This window comes from Pristis pectinata, chromosome 5 (genome assembly GCF_009764475.1).
Source record: "Pristis pectinata isolate sPriPec2 chromosome 5, sPriPec2.1.pri, whole genome shotgun sequence".
Taxonomy (NCBI): domain Eukaryota; kingdom Metazoa; phylum Chordata; class Chondrichthyes; order Rhinopristiformes; family Pristidae; genus Pristis; species Pristis pectinata.
In genome coordinates, this window is record NC_067409.1 from 47,493,876 (window position 1) to 47,510,652 (window position 16,777).

At 37.5% G+C, this 16,777-nt stretch overlaps 1 protein-coding gene across 2 annotated transcripts in view; it reads left to right on the forward strand.

Annotated features, from left to right (window-relative positions):
* Positions 1-15,638, forward strand: part of cul1b (cullin 1b) — an 81,501-nt gene extending 65,863 nt beyond the window's left edge. For both annotated transcript variants that reach the window (XM_052015531.1, XM_052015533.1), the window contains exons 17-22: positions 8,187-8,279; positions 8,479-8,526; positions 8,614-8,696; positions 8,777-8,882; positions 11,132-11,245; positions 15,008-15,638. In XM_052015531.1, coding sequence (XP_051871491.1) covers positions 8,187-8,279; positions 8,479-8,526; positions 8,614-8,696; positions 8,777-8,882; positions 11,132-11,245; positions 15,008-15,088 — 525 coding nt within the window. In that variant the 3' untranslated portion in view covers positions 15,089-15,638. The remainder of the gene's footprint in view (positions 1-8,186; positions 8,280-8,478; positions 8,527-8,613; positions 8,697-8,776; positions 8,883-11,131; positions 11,246-15,007) is intronic.
* The last annotated feature ends 1,139 nt before the right edge of the window (positions 15,639-16,777 follow it).

Consider the following 16,777-nt stretch of genomic DNA (forward strand, 5'->3'; position numbering starts at 1 on the left):
TATGCTCGGGACTTTGGTGATGCTGGACTAGCAGATTTTCCGGACTGTTGAATGTTATTCCCATTAATACGCCAACAGATTTTTAATTCACTTTGTTTAGATGTTACACAGTAGAATAATAAATTTTCCAGTAAACGAGTACGGGAAACGTGGCTCAGGTGAGTTTCAAGGGAGTGCAGGGAACAGAACCAGGTGAGTTTCAAGGTAGTGCTGGAATCGGAGTCCCAATGCATGAAAGGGAATGTGGCGAGTCACACGCCAAACTGTTGGGATTTTCAAATAGTTAGATAATGCATTATTGGAATATTACTGTAGATTTTTTTTAATGAAACCAGCATTGTGAAAGTATACAGTGTATATGGACTACAGCAGAAGTCACGGTGTTTAGTTTTACTGTGAGCATGTACATCTAGATTTACCCACGACATAAATTTTCATGATTTAAGTTTAAGGCATTTTTTTTTTCCTTTTTGTTATGGCTTTTCTGCATGGAATTCTTTTTTGACTTATCTGATAACTACGGTTAAGATAACATGTTCACTAGCTGCTTTATTCTCAGCAATCCTGAATCCATCTGGAATGTCACTTTTCATGTGCTTAAACACTTTTGCAGTAATCATTTTGTTCAACTCTTCTCTTCCTCCACTTCTTTTTTTCCTCAGATTGTCACTAATGCTACCTTGTGACTAGTTGGAGCAAATGGCCTGTTGTTGTGCTTTAATTTCTACTTATCTATGTAACAAGTGATAGAAGCTCTTGGATTCCTAAAATTGAGGCCATCCATTCAGCTGGCTATTCTGTTGTTTCACCATTTCCACTGTGATCGTGCAAGGGTCACACATCATATGTGGAAAGAACTGGGAGAATGAGTTGGCAAGTTTGAAATTTTTGCCTGAATTTGAGAATATTGCAAATTTAATTTCTGTCCATTTAGTAATATATTCAACTTTAGACAAACTGTTCCTACATAGCTTGACCTGTACTTTGCATTTTTTTGCAACTTCCATACAAGGTTATTTATTAGATTTGTTGTATTGTAAAATGTTTTGGAATTGAAGCTAAAGAACACTATAGTGGCCGTGCGAGGCTACTAAAACATGAATATTTTTAAATTAATTATAAATTCATCGTCTGTTTTAACATGATCTTGAAGGATCCGCTAAAATGAACAAGGATGGTTGTAAACAAACCAGGATTGCATGCTCAAGCAATAGCAGTTATTTAAAGGGCACAAGTAGTTAATGATATTATTTTGATTTTCAATGTTCAGTTTTACATTATTTTAAATGACAATTCTTGTGGAACATCCAAAGTTGTTGCTGATTTTTGTTTTGCAATTTCAAAATTAGAGCACTAAAAGCAAGATTGACGAGATTTTGCATGGATAAGGCCATGAAGGATGAGAATTAAATTTGAAATGGATTGAGAGTGGATCCAGGTGAAGCAAGTCCTGGAGAGCTGTGTAACAAAGAGGGGTGTTGGAGGAAGATTACAAGATTAACCAATGGTGATATTGCAGCCAGAACTCTACCTGTTGTTTATGATGTTAAGTGTTGATTCAATGCCATGGGGATGTGGAAATTAGACTGGAGTGATGAAATGGTTCAGGGAGGTGACAAAACTAGATGAAGGTTCCATAAATTGCATTTCTCTCTTGTCATGACCATTTAGCACAATCTTCACCCAACGTCTCAGAATAGGAGTAATTTGGAATACTTATAACTTGCAGAATCCATGCAGAAAATTTGGTAATTGCTTGGTCAAATGATTTTCCGCCTGTTCTTAAATGTACATGTGGTGGGTTGTCACAGGTCTCTGTAAGTCATTAGTTGTTCATTTGATAATTTTGGTCCTAGGGAACTTGATCAGTGAGCAAAAATCTATTCCCATCTCCCCAGCTAATCAATTTATTTGGAAATGGACATCTGACCTAAATATCAAGGTATGACTTCTTACTGATCCTTTTGGCAAAACATCAGGTTGAATATTATTTCATTTTCTGAACCTTTGGTATTTTTGTAATGTTTTGATGAGGTGGCCGTACATTTTTGACTTTCACTTCTTGACCCACACCATCTGTCAAATTTTCTTTGAAAGGCTGTTGTTAACCAGACTTGATCCTGACTTGATGATCTTCCTGCATCATTATTTTTAATATTTTGAAATTTTCTGATGTGTTGTTAGTTGAGAAGCTGAGGTATTTTAATTACAGGATAAATGGCTGAGGATTTTTTGTCAAAAACTGCTATGGTTTACTTGCATTTTGAACAGTGTCTAAAATCAGGATATTTTGATAATGATTCAAAAATTAGAAGAAACAATTGATAAAATAGAACAAGTTGATCATAGTTAATAATTTGATTTAGAACCACAGTGGCAGAGCATTCATTAAGCAATAAACTAATAGATTAGAATGATGGCTTTACGTGGGAAAGGTTATGGGGCTGTTATCCTAATATCGCAAAGCCACTGATGTACAAAGAAAATGAATGAATATTATCTTCCTGGTTTTATCTGTGGCAATCTCAGTTCACTTCTGTACTTGGTGAAATGGTTCTGTCTATTCTGCCTTATTACCTTCAAAGGACAAGGAATGGGACCTGAAAGTGATGGAAGAGATTAGGGACTTGTTAATCAGCACCTACAAAAGGGGCGTCACAGCTCCAGCGACCTGGGTTCAATTCTGACTTCTGGTGGTGTCTGTGCGGAGTTTGCACATTGTCCCTGTGACTGCCTGGGTTTCCTCTGGGTGTTCCCACGTCCTCCCGCATCCCAGTGACATATGGGTTGGTAGGTTAATTGTCCCTGGTGTTTAGGTGAGTGGCAGAATCTGGGGGGACAATAAAATAGGATTAGGATTAATAAAATAAAAATCAGTGAGCTGAAGGGCCTGTTTCTGTGACTCTGTGAAATATGAATGCTGGTTTGTTATTCTCACATAAACAGTCATTCTTTGTATCTGATCCAGATTCCTTTGTGTGTGGGGTATTCAGCAGCAATTATTTGGACATGTAGGGATAAAAATTAGAATGCTTTGCCTTTTTTTTTGGATGTGAGCCAGGCATGTGTGTATACATGTTTAACTAATTTCCGCACTGAATCTGTGCAGCAGCATATTTAATCCCATTCATTTCTGTCCATTTTATACATGCCACTTGGTTGCCTGAAATCAACTTGAAATCAATTTAAGTAGGTAAGGGAAGGTGCCATGCCTATCTGTAGACCACTGAGAAACCTGTATAAATACCAGGAGCATGTGGCATTCATGCTACAGCTAAATTTTCCAGTTCTACATTGGCCCTTAAAGGGATATCCTGAACCCATATAAGAAATAGTAGGTAATATTTTTAAACTTGTCCCTTAATGGAAATTTGAAGAGTAGAAGTATTACCCGGAGCCTTCAGAGTTCATAGCTCCACAGCAACAAACACTTACTTTTATATAAAGCCATTTTTGGTCCTGTTACAAAATTTTATACAGCTGGAAAAGAGATTAAATAGCAGGACTGCAGAGGTGGTAATCTCAGGACTTCTGCCAATGCCAAATGCTTAAAAAGTACAGGAAGATAGAGCAAATCAATGTGCAGGTGGAGAGCTGGGGCTTTAGATTTCTGAAGCATTGGGACCACCTCTGGGCCAGACGGGCCCTATACATATTGAATGGCTTGCACTTCAACAAGGCCAGGACCCATTATCTCAGCAGCAGGGTTTGATGCATTTATTAAGGAGGGTTTAAAATAGCTTGGCAGGAATATGGGAACCTTAAAATAATTCCGGAAGTAGAGAAACAAAGCAGGAAGCAGAAGTTACAAATGCTATAAGCAAAATAAATAGGTGGAAGAAACAAAGGCAAAGCAGCAAATGTGATCTAAGTACTGAAAAAGTGTTGAAAGGATAAAAGTAAAGGTTATCTAAATGCACACAGCATTGACAACAAGGTAGATGAATGAACAGTACAAATCAAATTTAACTGATATGAATAATTGTTATTACTGAACCATGGTTCCAGAGTGACAGATGATGAGAGCTGAATGTTCAAGGCTATTGGACATGTAGGCGTAGTGAAAAATGATCTTGCCTTGCCAGATCATGATGTTGAACCAGAATCAGTCTGATAGAGCTAAGGAACAACGAAGGGCAAAAAACAACGGTGGAAGCTGAATGTAGGCCACTGAAAAAAAAGGGATGGAATATTGCGTATGACATAAATTAGGAAATTGAAGAAATGGTGCATGTACACATATCAAAGGAGATGTTAATATGTGCACAGACTGGTCAAGTCAAATTAGCAGACAAATTCATAGGATATATTGAGGAGGCAACTAACAAGAAGACTATTTCAGATCTTGTATTATGCAACGAGGAAGGGTTAATTAAAAAAAACTAGCTGTAAAGAGGTCTTTGAGTAAGAATGACCAAAAAGAAAGAAAATTTTACATAAAGTTTGAAAATGATGATGTTCATTCTGAAACTAGGTTCTTAAATCTAAATTAAGGAAACTGACTGTATAAGGGGTGAGATGGCTCTGGTTGATTGGGAAGGTATAGTAAACTATCTGATGGTGGACAGGAAAGGGCTAACATTTTAAGAAATAATACATGATTTGCAAAGCAAATATCACTTAGCACACAAAAATCAACAGGAAAAGTGGTCTATCAGTGACAGGAGAAATTAAAGACGGTATTCAATCAAAAGAAGAGGCTTATAAAGTTGCTGGATATAGCAGTAGGCCTGTGAATTGGGTGCATTTTATAACTCCGCAAAGGACGAACAACAAATTGATTAAGAAAGGCGAGACGAACAAAAATGGACGTGGGTAAAAAGGAAGACGAGTGAGGGGAGGTGTTGATACCTACCATAGATGGGAGAATTTATAATGGGAAATACAAAAATGCCAATAAAATTAATACTTTACGTCTGTCTTTGTGAAAAAGATGAAAATACACGCTAGATATACTAGAGAACCCAGGGGTCTAGGGAGAATAGGAAACTGAAGAAAATTATTAGTAAAATAATACTAGGGAAGCTGGTGACATTGAAAGCCAGTAAGTCCCAAGGATCTGATTATTTATATCCTACAATTTTGATAGAAGTGGATAAAGAGTTACTGGGCATAAAATAAAAGCAGAAAATGCTGGAAATACTCAGCAAGGTATTTGTGGAAAGAGAAACAGTAGATGTTTCAGGTCTGAAACCCTTTGTTAGAATTGGGAAAGAAAGAAAACAAATTAGTTTTCTGTAGCAGAGGAAGTAGGGGAGGGACAGATGGAATATGGGGAGTAATTCTGATAGGGTGAGACCAAATGAGTTAATGTAGCAGTTGTATTTCCTTGTTTGTGCATAGTGTTGCTAAGAGCACAGCTCTGGGGCATGCACAGCAGGCCAGACTATATTAATAGAGAAAAGAAGCACTGAGCCAAAAGAATAAAAGACAGAAATGGACAGTTCAAATACGGAAAAAGAGTGTGTTACTTGGAGAAGTTGGAGAGTGCAATATTGAGTCTGAAAGGTTGCAGTGTGCCCAGATGGGGTATTCCTCAAGCTTGGCTTGGACCTTGTTGTAATAGTGCAGGAGGCCACAGAAAAAGGTCAGAGTGGGAGTGAGATAGGATGACAGCTGGAAGTTCAGCATCTCCTCTGCAGACCGAACACTATTGCCCAATCTGCACTTGTTTTCTCCAGTGTAAAAGAAGTCACATTGTGAACGCCAAGTGCAGTACACTCGGTTGGGAAAAAATGCATGTGAATCGTTGCTTCACCTGGAAAAACTCATTGGGTCAAATGGTCACAGCCAAACATAATTGAAGGGACAGAGTTTTCTTGGAAGTTTGTACAGTTGGAAGAGTTTGACAGGGTTGAAGCCATGGATTTGAAAGCAAGGATAAGAGCTTTAAAATGAAGAATTGTTCAACCAGGCCAGCAAACAAAAGGATGTAAGGTGAATGGGATTTGTACAGTTACAATAGTGGAAGCCTCTGTGATTGGTTAAGCATCAGGTGAGCTGAGGCAGGATCAGAATCCAACAGTGTTTTTAGAGCAGAAAATAGGTGATTATAGTGTGGATATGTGAGCTGAACTTTGTCTAATTTAATTTCAGATGGTTGCTAGGAAGTGGGATGGAGTCGGTGGTTGGAAATGAAGTTTGTGGGGGAAACTGAGTGCTTGGCCCAGTATTTAGGTGGAAGAAGTTTTCTACTTGGATGAGTAATCCATATGGAGTTACTTGGGTCATTTATTGTGATGGTGACTTGGAGCTGAATGCTGTCACAGATATGTGGCAACTAACAATGTGACGAGGAATGGGAGGGTATTAGGAATAGATCCTTGGGGAACACCAAAGATATCATTGTGCGGTTGGGAAGAGAAGTATTGCAGTTAATCCTCTGGCTACAACTGGGTAGCTAAGAATGAAGTAGGCAATCACAGATGCGAACAGCTGGTTTATACTGCTGAGGCATTTGAGGAGGAGGATGTAATCAACATTGTTAAAAGGCTGCAGTCAAGTTATGGAGGGATAAGTTGTCTGTCACAATCACATAGGATGATATTAGTGATTTTAATCAGGTTTTGAAGTTGTGGCAGAGGTATTAACATGGTGGGAGATTCAAACAAGTTAATCCGGGAAAGAGGGGCATGCACTTGACATGTCACAGTAGCTTGGGAAGAGAAGCTGGAGAAAGGGTGATAACAAGGGACAAATGACTTACTGAGGACAGGGCTGGGATGTAGACTTTATGGAGAGGTGAGATAACAGATTTGAAAAAGAAAGAACTGCTAACAGTATCAGCCAATGAGGAGTCAAACAAGGAAAGGGAAGATGGACCATGAGGTAGGTATCATGATCAAAATGAGCTCAGGGAACTTGGGAAGATTGCAAAGAAAGTAAGGGGACGATCAGAGCGAAAACCTGCAGAGTTTGGCTCAGTGGGCACGAGGAAGGGAACAGGGACAACTCCTACCTTGTACTTTGTCCTCATATATCACATACATCTTTCCATACTGAGGGAGATTATTCATTCTTGGTGTCTCCGTTTTGCATTCTTTTACAGATGATAAGAATCTTACACGATTTGTCCAATCATTCTGCTATTGGTTGCTTGTTGCTTTGCAGGAAATGCTTGGCCCTAAGCCCACTTTACCATACCCTTTTCTCCATTCTGCTACCTCTGCCCAGACCACCACTTCTCCTCTCTTTAAAAAGTTCTCTTCATCCATTCCCTGTTCTTCTATTCCCACCTCTCCTGCTTCTACCATTTGATCTCTCAATCTCAAGTCTCCCTTCTGAGTCGTTACAGCTGCTGAAGCAAACATTTCAAACGTATAGTTTCTCTGGTCTTTTACATAAGCCCAGAAGATGTGACACGGAAGTTAGTTGTATTACCTCACAGCTCTAGCGGCCTGTCTTCAATCCTGAACTCTGGTGCCTTTTGCATGAAGTGTATATGTTCTCCGTAATACCCCAGATGCTCCGGTTTCTCTCATATCCCGAAGGCATGTAAGGTAGTAGCTTAATTGGCCACTGTAAATTGCCCCAGTTGTGGATAGGTGGCAGGAGAAACAGGGGCTGTTGATGGTATGGGAGAGGGGAATAGGTTATAGGGAAATAACTGGGGAAATGGGATTGATGCTCTCCGAGCAAAGTATTGACTTGGTGGGCTGAATGGCTTCCTGTTTTGTTTAAAAAAAGGAAAGTGAAAAAACTGAATGGATTGTTTGTAACTGTGTCATATAAGTTTGAAATTCCTGTTTCATTCTTTTTATTGTACTATTTACTTTCTGGCTGTATTGCTTACTTTGAAATCCTGGAGTTAACACTCCATTTACTGAATTTTAAGCCACTGTAGAACTTTCAGCACATATTTTTGCCAGAAATGTTACAGCCAGAATGATAATACCAAGTTTATTGAAATGTATTTCTTTTGTTGCATTGTAAATTTTTATTTGTTTTATTCAGTCAACTGAACATTAGTTTTACAGCAGTTCAATGCCTTTGAATTAGTTTATGGCACAACCACTCTTTATAAAGTTCCACCAGATTCCGTATTGAGTATTAAAGTTTTGAAATGTGGGAAGAAGGAGGTAGGGCGTTGGTGAAGAGGTAGTGGAAATCATGCAATTGGCAAGGCAGTTACTTCTCTGGATCTTCAAAATAAATCCTCAGAATTGAATTTACTTTTGTATTCAAAGGCATCCACATTCCAGATGGCAATCCTACTTCAGTATAACACGGAGGATGCCTATACTGTTCAACAATTGACGGACAGCACTCAAATCAAAATGGTGAGAAGACATTTGACACCTTTGGGGATAATGTCAGTAGAAAGTTAGTTAAATTGTTTCTTGATGGTAATCTGCAGTGAAATTTAAGTAATTTTTTTTAGTTTAGCTGGTTTTTATCTGTTTCATTTTGTTCACTGTGCAGGGGACAGTGTCTTGAAGTTTGTAATTGTACTCATTTTTTTGAAAATGTTGATTTCAGGACATACTGGTGCAGGTTTTACAGATACTCTTAAAGTCCAAACTACTGGTAAGTGCTTATTTATTATTTAGAGACCACAGTCATTTAACAATAAAATACATGATTCACCTTAATTACCATTTTTTTTAAACTTAGGTTTTGGAAGATGAAAATGCTAATGTGGATGAAGTAGAAATGAAGCCCGACACATTGATCAAACTGTACTTGGGGTACAAAAAGTAAGTGATGAAGTTGTGAAAATCAGAGCTGTTGAGTTTTTTTGGGTATTATATTTCCTAAACTGAACTGTTTCTTACAGTAAAAAGCTGAGGGTGAACATTAACGTGCCGATGAAGACTGAACAAAAGCAAGAACAGGAGACAACACACAAAAACATCGAAGAAGATAGGAAGTTGTTGATTCAGGTAGGTCCTTTCTCAAAAAAATATTGTTCTGTGCATTTTGTTTCTTTGGCCATTTTGTAATCAACCCCAATTAGCAACAGGCATTAATTTTTAACATATTAGTTGTATGATTTCTAGAAAATGATTAGTTATTACAAAGTAACGATGCAGCTTTACAAAACTCTGGTTAGACCACACTTAGCGTACTGTGTCCAGTTCTGGTCGCCTCATTATAGGAAGGATGTGGAGGCATTGGAAAGGGTGCAGAGGAGATTTACCAGAATGCTGCCTCTTAGAGAGTATGGATTGTGAGGAGAGACTAAAGGAGCTAGGGCTTTACTCTTTGGAGAGAAGGAGGATGAGGGGAGACATGATAGAGGTATACAAAATATTAAGAGGAATAGATAGAGTGGACAGCCAGCGCCTCTTTCCCAGGGCACCAATGCTCAGTACAAGAGGGCATGGCTTTAAGGTAATGGATGGGAAGTTCAAGGGAGACATCAGCGGGAGGTTTTTCACCCAGAGAGTGGTTGGTGCATGAATGCGCTGCCTGGGGTGGTGGTGGAGGCTGATACGTTGGTCAAGTTCAAGAGATTGTTAGATTAGCATATGGAGGAAATTAAGATAGAGGGATATGTGGGAGGAAGGGGTTAGATAGTCTTAGGCGTGGTTTGAAGGTGGGCCAAAGGGCCTGTATTGTGCTGTATTGTTCTATGGTTCTATGAATTATTTAGACAAATTATAGAAATGCCTTTATTGTTAGCTTCTGTCAGGAACAAACCATCAAGTCCTGTCTGCTTCTTCAATCTTGTTGCGCTTTTTGTATGGCAGTGGTTGTACCAATTTCATGCCTCCCATTATTCACTCTCCATAAATCTGAGTTCTTCCAAAACCAAGCATCTGGACAAGCACTTGAATTTCAGAGCATCGTAGGCTACAGCACAAGTACTGGTAAATGGAATTAGTGTAAATAGGTTTTGAGAAACATGGTTCGTCGACAGGTCTGTTTCTCTGCTGTCTGACCCTATTTACTGTTATTATGCTATCTCGCACTAAGTCTCTCTTGTTGAACCATGCTGATTCTTGATCTCATATTGCCTCCATTTTAAAATCCTCATTCTTATTTCTAAATCCTTCATGTCCTTACCCCTATCTGCTTTCACTATGAAACCTTCTGAGAGTTCTGTGCTTTACTTCCGGCCTAGCACACTGCTTTGGTTCTAATCTGTCCACTACTGGCTGTTCTGCCTTGGCTCTGGAATTCCGTTCCGTAAGCTTCCCTGTTTCTTGGATTTTAGGGCAATCAAGGGATACAGCGTTAGTGCGGAAAAGTGGTCCTGAGGTGAAGGATCAGCCATGATTTTATCAAATAGCGGAGCAGGCGCATGTGGCCAAACTACTCCCACTTCTGTTTCTTATGTTCTTCTTTGACGTTCTTTAAAACATACCAACCCTTCATGCATCCATGCTGCTTTCTTCAACTGTGTTGTAAGGTTACATACACAATCTTGGTTATATAGTAAGAACTGTTGTTGTATTTGGAATCTTAAGTTTTCTTAACAGGAAAAGAGTGTAAAAGCAGAGAGGTTTTGTTAAACCTTCTTAAATATCTAGAATCTACACAGTAGTTCAGCTATATCTGGAGGGGAGAAAAATGTTTCTGATCATGGCGGGGAGCCTTCTTTAACATTTCATGTACAGGTAAAGCAAGCAAGAGGGTTGGATTCAAAGCGTTAGGAAGACTTTATACATTTTTAAAGAGCCTTGGTCAGACTACAACGAGAGTACCATCTACAATTCTTGTTGACTAATCTAAGAAGGGTATACTTAAAGATGTGACACAGGTTCACTAGTTTGATTCCTGGTATGAGTGAGCTGCCTATATAGAGAGACTTAATAGAATATCCCTTATTCTCTGGAATTCAGAAGGAAATGATCTCATTGAAACGTATGGAAGTATTAGTGGGGTTTGTGAGGGAAAGTGAGCTTGTTTGCTCTGGTGAAGGTGGGCTGCCTTGGCCTGATCAACTGCAGATGAGGGATTGTCCACTTAGGGGTGAGGTGAGCATTTTGAGAATCCTTGTAGTTCTCTGCTTCAAGGTGCTCTAAATGTTCATGGGGGCTAATTGGATCACTCATTACAAAGCCAGCAATATTGGGGACAAATGTCTCCCTTTTGTGCTGTACCATTGTACACTTCCAATTTGCGCCAATAAATCTTGCAACAAGTAGTTACAATTCCTTTCCTTGATATTCTCGTTATCCCCAAGGCTGCAATTGTACGAATAATGAAGATGAGAAAAGTTTTGAAACATCAGCAGTTACTGGCAGAAGTACTAAACCAACTCTCCTCCAGGTTTAAACCCAGGGTCCCTGTCATTAAGGTACGTTCTTCAAATATTTACATTTCATCCAATCTGATCAAATAAAATCTAGCATTAAAGTAAGCATGTTGGGGGAAATGGGAAGATGTCCATATAGTTTTATCTTTCCTGGTAAGTTTTGTAAATGGTTAAAATTGTTCTTAAGATTACTTCAAAAACATTGGAAATTACTTATGCATAGTTTGATATTGAGTCATGATAAAATAAATATCTTCCAAAATTTAATATTTTCCGAAGTCACGAACTGTATGATGAATGCGAATTGTTACCTTGTATAAAAACTGAGTGACAACATGGCAAATATTGGTTAACAATCAAAGGTAACGAAAAATGGTTGCCTTCTTGATTAGGTTGTGAACATCTAGATATTGCAAATGAAGTCAACTTTGAAAATAATAACGTTGTCTCTAGACATGACATGGGGATTTGCTTTTAATCACTGTCTAGTTATTCCTTGTGTCTTGAGATGTTAAATGCCTTTATTAAAGTTTTACAGTAAATGAGGATAAATCGGATCATATAAGATGCATAGTATCCTGAGCCGATCAAAGGATCCCACTCACTATTAGATTAAGCCTTGTGTCTGTTACAGATTTTTGCAGTGTTGCAAATTTTGCATTTTGCTGATTGTTCCCTACGGACTAATTTCAAAATAAGACTATGAACTTGTCAATGCTTGTAGTTGAGGGATATTGTAAGCCTGGATTAATGCTGCCACATTGACAGGAATTTGGAGCAGAAAACTGGAAAAGCAGTTTAGAAACCAGTTTTGTTTTGAATTCCAAAGATGGAATAAATCAAAAGCAAGTAAAACTCAAAAACAGCAGATGTGGGAAGTCTGGAAAAGAAAGAAAAATGCTGGAAACACTCAGCGTGTCCACAGCAATCCCTGGAAAGAGAAAGAGTTAACATTTCAGGTTGAAGACCTTGAGTTGTACGAGTGTCCATCTTGACTTTAATTAGGTTGACATATGCAATATCTTCATTCTCTTCACTTGCATGGATGAGTAAAAATTCTTCATTGACTGTTATTAATAGCTTGTCTCAAATTTTGTCACTTTTCAAAGTGCTACCCATTTTACTTTATTGCCTGGTTTTATCTTTTAATTTCCTGTTCTTTTTATCAAAGTTTGTTTTGTAACACTTTTATATAATCCATAATCATTTGTACATCAAAATAACAATCTGGTGTTGAAGCAGTGATTGTTATCAAGTGTGGAATGTTTTGGGCAATATTGAAGGAATGGGACTCAGCAACTTTGAAATGAAGCACACCACGCCCCCCCCCCCCCCCCCCCCCAACACCCCAGAAATCCCTGAGCAATAGACACTATTAAGTCTGCTGTAGCAAAGGTCTATATGTTATTTGTCAGAAGTATCAGTAAACCCTTCATCTATTGATTTTCTACTTTGTATCAAATTGTTTTTTATATGTTGATCAAAATCACATGCCATACTCCAGAGTTGATTTTCCTGTTACTGAGTACACTTTGACTTGCTGGTGGATTGCTCTTCAAAAGCATCCCAGTACATGATTTACATTGGTTTACCTGGATCAGAGACTTTTAAGATATGATAACTTAAAAATCTTCTGTCATTTTTGGGCTTTGTCCTATCCCTTTTATATCACATCTGTTCCAATGTGCATTGCCCTATACTTAGCAGCCATATTTTACCTACAATATTCAGTTTATTTACAAATGAGTCTGTCTCAAATCTTCTTATTCATTGCTTGTCCAATGAACTTTGTCATCAGTAAACTTTCACAACAGATCCATGTGCCTTTTGCAATTTTTATGATGTCCTATGGAAACTATAGGGTTACTTTCCCACACCATTTCTCATTAACTGTCTGTGAAACCAGACTTTTTTTTTGAACTAAGTCATGATATATATTCTTCTCTATCTTCTTGAGTATGTTTCAAATAATGTTTATCGTACAACAATAATGTAGGATACTGTGCCTCTTAAAACTAAGGAATATTTTGATTGTAGAAAAGACATTGGTTTAGGCAGTAAGTAAAGTTAATCCGGGCACAAAGTTTGAGGACAGAGTTGTTATTTCAGATTGCTTTTCATCCAAATGGATTAAGGCGTAGGAAGGGAGGTGTGAAATCAGCCGTGACTTCTTGTGGCTGCTATGATTTTTGTTGTTCTTTATTGTTAGGAACTGCCGTTTGCATGAGTGACTGGGCTTATAGATTTCTACAAAATAAAAAAAAATTGAAGAAAAAAATAGAGCAATTAATTCCTTGAGTGTCACAATATGCAAAAAAAAACAATTTAAAGAACTATTAAAGACTGGTGTCTTGCAATTGTCCCCAGTAGCCCAATGCTCTTGTCACAATGAGTTCAGATTTAATTTATAAGCAGTGTAAATGGGTCCTTTAAGATTAAGTTACATTAGCAAATAAAATGTCATCATAAGGAATTTCTTTTGAATGGTTTTCATGTCCTTTAATTATCCAGCTTTTAGCTTTAAATTCAGATTTATACCTGATGTAGCATGTAATTTATCATTAACAGGTTCTTTTGTTAGGATGTCACACCAGCATTTGAGGTTTTATGCATCATTTTAAGTCATTCTCTTTTTAAAATGTTTAAATTAAGCTGCAATTTTCAGTCATGTCTTATTTTAACAAAGATCAATTTTTACCTGCAGTTTTGTTTTACAACAGATTGTAGAGAGGTTTACCTTTATTTATGTCTTTCTTAAATAGGGAAAATGAAAACCCAAATGAATATAAACTGAGTTTTTTAAAAATCTTATCTGGTTATCACCCACAGTTAATACATGTCTGAAATACCAATTATGGTAGACCAGTGCTCTTTCAGTGTGGTCATGACCATAATTATTGAACAAAATTAAAGGCAGAGCTATAACATGCATTTCTCTATTATTGTGGTATTTTTAAAACAGCAACATTTGAGCATTCTAGTGGTGGAATTCATTTTCTTAGAAGTTTGGACCTTTGGTTGATGATTTGACCAATTAACAAACAATTTCAGAAAGCCACTGGACTGAGTGAACAGTTAAGGTTTAATGCATATTTTACAATTGTTCTATTAACTTTGCACAAACATTAGGATATCTGTGCTGAATGAATTATCACTTTATGCAAATATAAAAAATGTGTTCACCAATATGCATGTTCAAGAAGTTCTGGTGAGATTTAAAACTCTGTCACTGAGCTCCCTCTGACATTGCAACAGTGAAATTTCTCCCCAAGCCCTCTGCCACCTGGAAGGATAAGAGCAATAGGCATATGAAAATACCACCTCCATGTCACATGCTATGCTGAATTTTACTAACACCAATCTTTCATCTTCCCAAAACCAATATACCTGAACTCATCCAATAACACTGTGGGAGCACATTCACATGGACGGCAGGGACTTAAGGTTACAACTTGCCACCACTTTCAAGGGCTGGCAATGTCTTCATCCCATTACTAAGTAAAGGGACAATGCATTTACTTAATATACTCATGCTGTGTGTTTAGAAAATCTTAATCGGAGCTGAACTAAAATAACTCCAACATTTGTTTTGTCTTTTGCTGCTTAGTCATGAACTGTTGCTTTCATTTGAAAATGTTAATTAGCCCATATTTGCAATTTTAAATATGCTTACTATTTTATTGGATTCCTTTTATAGGATATGTATTAAAATACTGAGTTGAAATTTCTGCATGTGTTTCTATTATTCACTTGTTTAATGTAGAAATTTTTCGTTCCATACTGAAAATATTTTTTCTTTTGCAGAAATGCATCGACATTCTGATAGAAAAGGAGTATTTGGAGCGTGTGGATGGGGAGAAGGACACTTACAGTTATTTGGCTTAAATATTATTTAAGTGTCTGAATAAAAACTTCATTCCTAAGACATACTGGCTCAAATACAGAGAATACTATTAGTTTTGTGATAACGATGGGAATGTAAAGGATTGCATTCTTGAACTCCATCGCAGCTTATCTGCTGCCTGCTGGGCCTCCCTTTAACTGAGAGGAAACACCAGCCAGTCATATTTACTTTACCGAACTGTTCTCAGGATTGCTGCATTTCACTATGTAAATATCAAAAAAACCCCTAACCTTAATTCAGCAAATGATAAAGGAATTGAACCTTCTACGTAGGGGTTGCATGCTACTGCCTATCTGCATTAAAAACTTACTTCAGCTATACATGGCCACCACTGCTCTGAAAATAACAGGCAGCAGGACAAACTAATTTATGAATGCAATGTTGGCAGCACTTTCCAAAAGCATACTAGTGAATTTGAACAAGCCCTTTAAAAAATGTGTAATCTGCATTATCTGCTACAAGAGAAACCATTTGTATAGTGTGGTTCATTTTTTAAATGTGTGATAAATAAAAATTTAATGATTTCTGTAACAGTTGTGACTTGGTACAGTTTGATGTTGGGTTTAAAAAAAAGTCAGTAAAGTTATTAATCATTTATTGCAAGGACCCAATCTGAATATGTATCTGCTTACAAAACTATCTACCTAAAATGACACTAATGTTATAATGGACTGAGTCTTAAGAATATAGTATTCACTGTGCATCAGATTTTAATGCTACTGATTACTAATTTACAATTGTGTTGAGCCTTTTGGAGCATGAATTAAGAGGATAAGGCATCAGCTGGCTTTGAAGTGGTTCTCCTCCGTCCACTTCTTGTGCACATCCTATTAACTATCCTCTTTCCACCTGTTGCTTAGCTGAATAGTTTTAAATGTGGTATCTGTGATGTTGCACATGCTAAATTGCGGGAGAGATTGAGGCAGAAGGGATTAGTTTAATTGGCATTATGCCTGGCACAGATATGGTTGGCTGAAGGGCCTGTTCCTGTGCTGTAGTGTTCTATGTTCTAATTTGTTTAAGGGAATAATTATCAAAGCAGCAATGCATTTCCATGATTAAATGCTTAACATAATTGCTTGAAAGCTGAATTCTAGTGATTTTTAGAAAACTTCATGGAATTCATGTAGAGGCAATAACTTAAATTATTGTTTGTGCCTACAAGTTCCTCATATTAATTTTCTACTTGAAAGGAGAAATGCTGGATTAACCATTTCCCTGCCTCTATAGACTACTGGAAAGTGTGCCCAGTACATACTGCCAGAACGGCTTTAAGATGAGTGCCTGACAGAAATCCATAACCATGTGTACAAAGCTACTAACAAATATGGTGTTTCTATTTGCATATTCAGTGTGGAAATTAGTGTAAAAATGTTTTTTTTAGTTATGATGCCTTTATCATGGTTCACATGTGCATGACTGACTAGTTTTGATATCACTGGCTTGTTGATAGCCTTATGATCTCTGGTGCAGTTACACTGTAAGGAGATAAATTTGAAAAATACATTGGGAACTTCTTGCATCCAGATGAACAAATGGGAGGTTATTTGTATTATTACATTTCAGTACAAGTACAGCAAGGGCTGTTAAAATGTGGAAGACTCTCCTGGAAGTTAATGAGTATATCAAAACAATCTCCAGCAATTGATTATAAATAATTTTGGAACATT